Raw genomic sequence first — 1,678 nt, forward strand, 5'->3', positions numbered from 1 at the left:
CCTAAAAAGTTTACTCATTAAAAAAGTCAAAGTGTAGAGCAAAGAGTCAAGTACAGAGCAAAGGTACGAGCCAAAGCCAAAGAAAAACCTTATCATAAATAGGTTAAAAGGCAATGTAATGAAAACCTTATGTATTATCCAAGTGAAACAAGGTTACAAATAAAAACCTTTTATTTAATATACATGTACTGAAACGGGTTATTACATAAAAACCTTGTGTTTTATTTTCTTTTGAAAATCTGTTGTAAGGAAAAACAGTTACGAAAAAGTTATAGAAGTTACTCAAATACATGTAAGATGTTATTTAAAGCTTGACAAAGTTCAAATAAAAACTTGTCGAAGTTATTCCAAAAAACATGTGTATTCCTATTTCTTTTATCGTACATTAACATCATTATAAAGTTGAGACGTCTTCTTCATTAAGTGTTGAAATATATAAGGCCCTCTTTTATAAAATTCATGATGATTTAAAACATTCATGGAATTAATAAAGACTTTTACAAAATAAAAGTGCAAATTATCGAATAAGTCTTTAAACATAAAAGCAAGACAGAAGTTCAAAAATAGTTACAAAAACTTCTTAAAATTAAAAAGCTTAGACTAAGTATGAACTTAGTCATAAACTGAGAGTTGTTTATACAAAATGCCCCGAAAAAGGTCCGGAGACATAATGTTTTCAAACCCTCAAAAAGACCAAGCGTTACAATCATGTTTCGCCAAAGAAAAAAAAAGAGTCACACATCATTGGCTTGTCACTGAGGAGTTGAAGAAGGAAACAAAGAAGGGTCATCAGCAGAAGCGGGTTCAACTTGACTCGAAGGAATTGTGGCACTCACCATACCCATATCATCTTCAATGTTGCCAGAAGTTTCAGCCAAAGGAGAAGAAAAGTCTTGGATCTACTGAGTCTTTTCAATAGTTTCTTTGATTTTGGCTAACTCAGATTCCAAGTTAAATTTTTCCTGGCTAACTTCAATCAAGGTATCATGGCGAGACTTTAAAAATTCCCAACTCACTTCAATTGCAATTTTGTCTTCAAGAATCTCATAATCTCTTTCCCAGTCAGCAAGTTTACTTTTTAGCTTCTCATTCTAAGCCAAGGCAGAATCATAGGAAGTTTTAAGAGAAGCATTTGAATTCTCTAAGGAACGAACTTTTTCAGAAGACTCCCGAAGGTCTTCTTGAGTTTGAGTCAGAGTCTGCACGAGTTCACCAGCATATGCTTCTTTTTCACCTAAGAGAGCCTTCAACTCTCTGATATCTTCACTTGCCTTGGAAAGTTGCTCGGAAAAAGAGTTTTCAAGACGATTCTTCTCCTTACCTGCTTGATTTGAAGAAGCTTTTTCAACCGCTAACTCTGAAGTCAAAGCCCCTACCTGTTGCTCTAAGGTGTACATTTACTCTCTTCTAATATTTCCATGTCGATTTGAAGACTTTCAAACTGTTCCTTCCAATTATCCGCCTCCACTTGGTAGTCACGCGCTAGTTGCTCTAAAAGGGAAACCCTCTTCATCACTTCCATGCCGATTAGATTGACCTAAAAAAAGGGAAAGATGAGAACCCTGAAAATAGAAAAAAGGGAAAGTAAAGTTTGAAAAAGAGATATCTTTAAAGAAGAATGCACTATATCATTCATCAAAGTCAAGGAACTATGGCCATCAAGTTTAGTTTTTTCAAC

At 34.3% G+C, this 1,678-nt stretch overlaps 1 protein-coding gene across 1 annotated transcript; it reads right to left on the reverse strand.

Moving 5' to 3' along the window:
- Nucleotides 1-899: 899 nt before the first annotated feature.
- On the reverse strand, nt 900-1,397 carry LOC138868392 (uncharacterized). The gene is made up of 2 exons (XM_070145943.1): nt 1,155-1,397; nt 900-1,091 (listed from the first exon to the last, which is right to left on the reverse strand). The coding sequence occupies exons 1-2, from the start codon at nt 1,395-1,397 to the stop codon at nt 900-902; spliced, it is 435 nt and encodes a 144-aa protein (XP_070002044.1).
- Nucleotides 1,398-1,678: the final 281 nt, after the last annotated feature.

This window comes from Nicotiana sylvestris, chromosome 5 (assembly GCF_000393655.2).
Source record: "Nicotiana sylvestris chromosome 5, ASM39365v2, whole genome shotgun sequence".
NCBI classification, from domain to species: Eukaryota; Viridiplantae; Streptophyta; class Magnoliopsida; order Solanales; family Solanaceae; genus Nicotiana; species Nicotiana sylvestris.

Bases quoted from the DNA above. Each gene is read 5' to 3' on its own strand.
- LOC138868392 (XM_070145943.1), bottom strand. From the start codon at position 1,397: ATGTACACCTTAGAGCAACAGGTAGGGGCTTTGACTTCAGAGTTAGCG. The intron at 1,092-1,154 runs GTTCGTTCCTTA...GCCTTGGCTTAG, and splicing joins TTCGGGAGTCTTCTGAAAAA to AATGAGAAGCTAAAAAGTAA.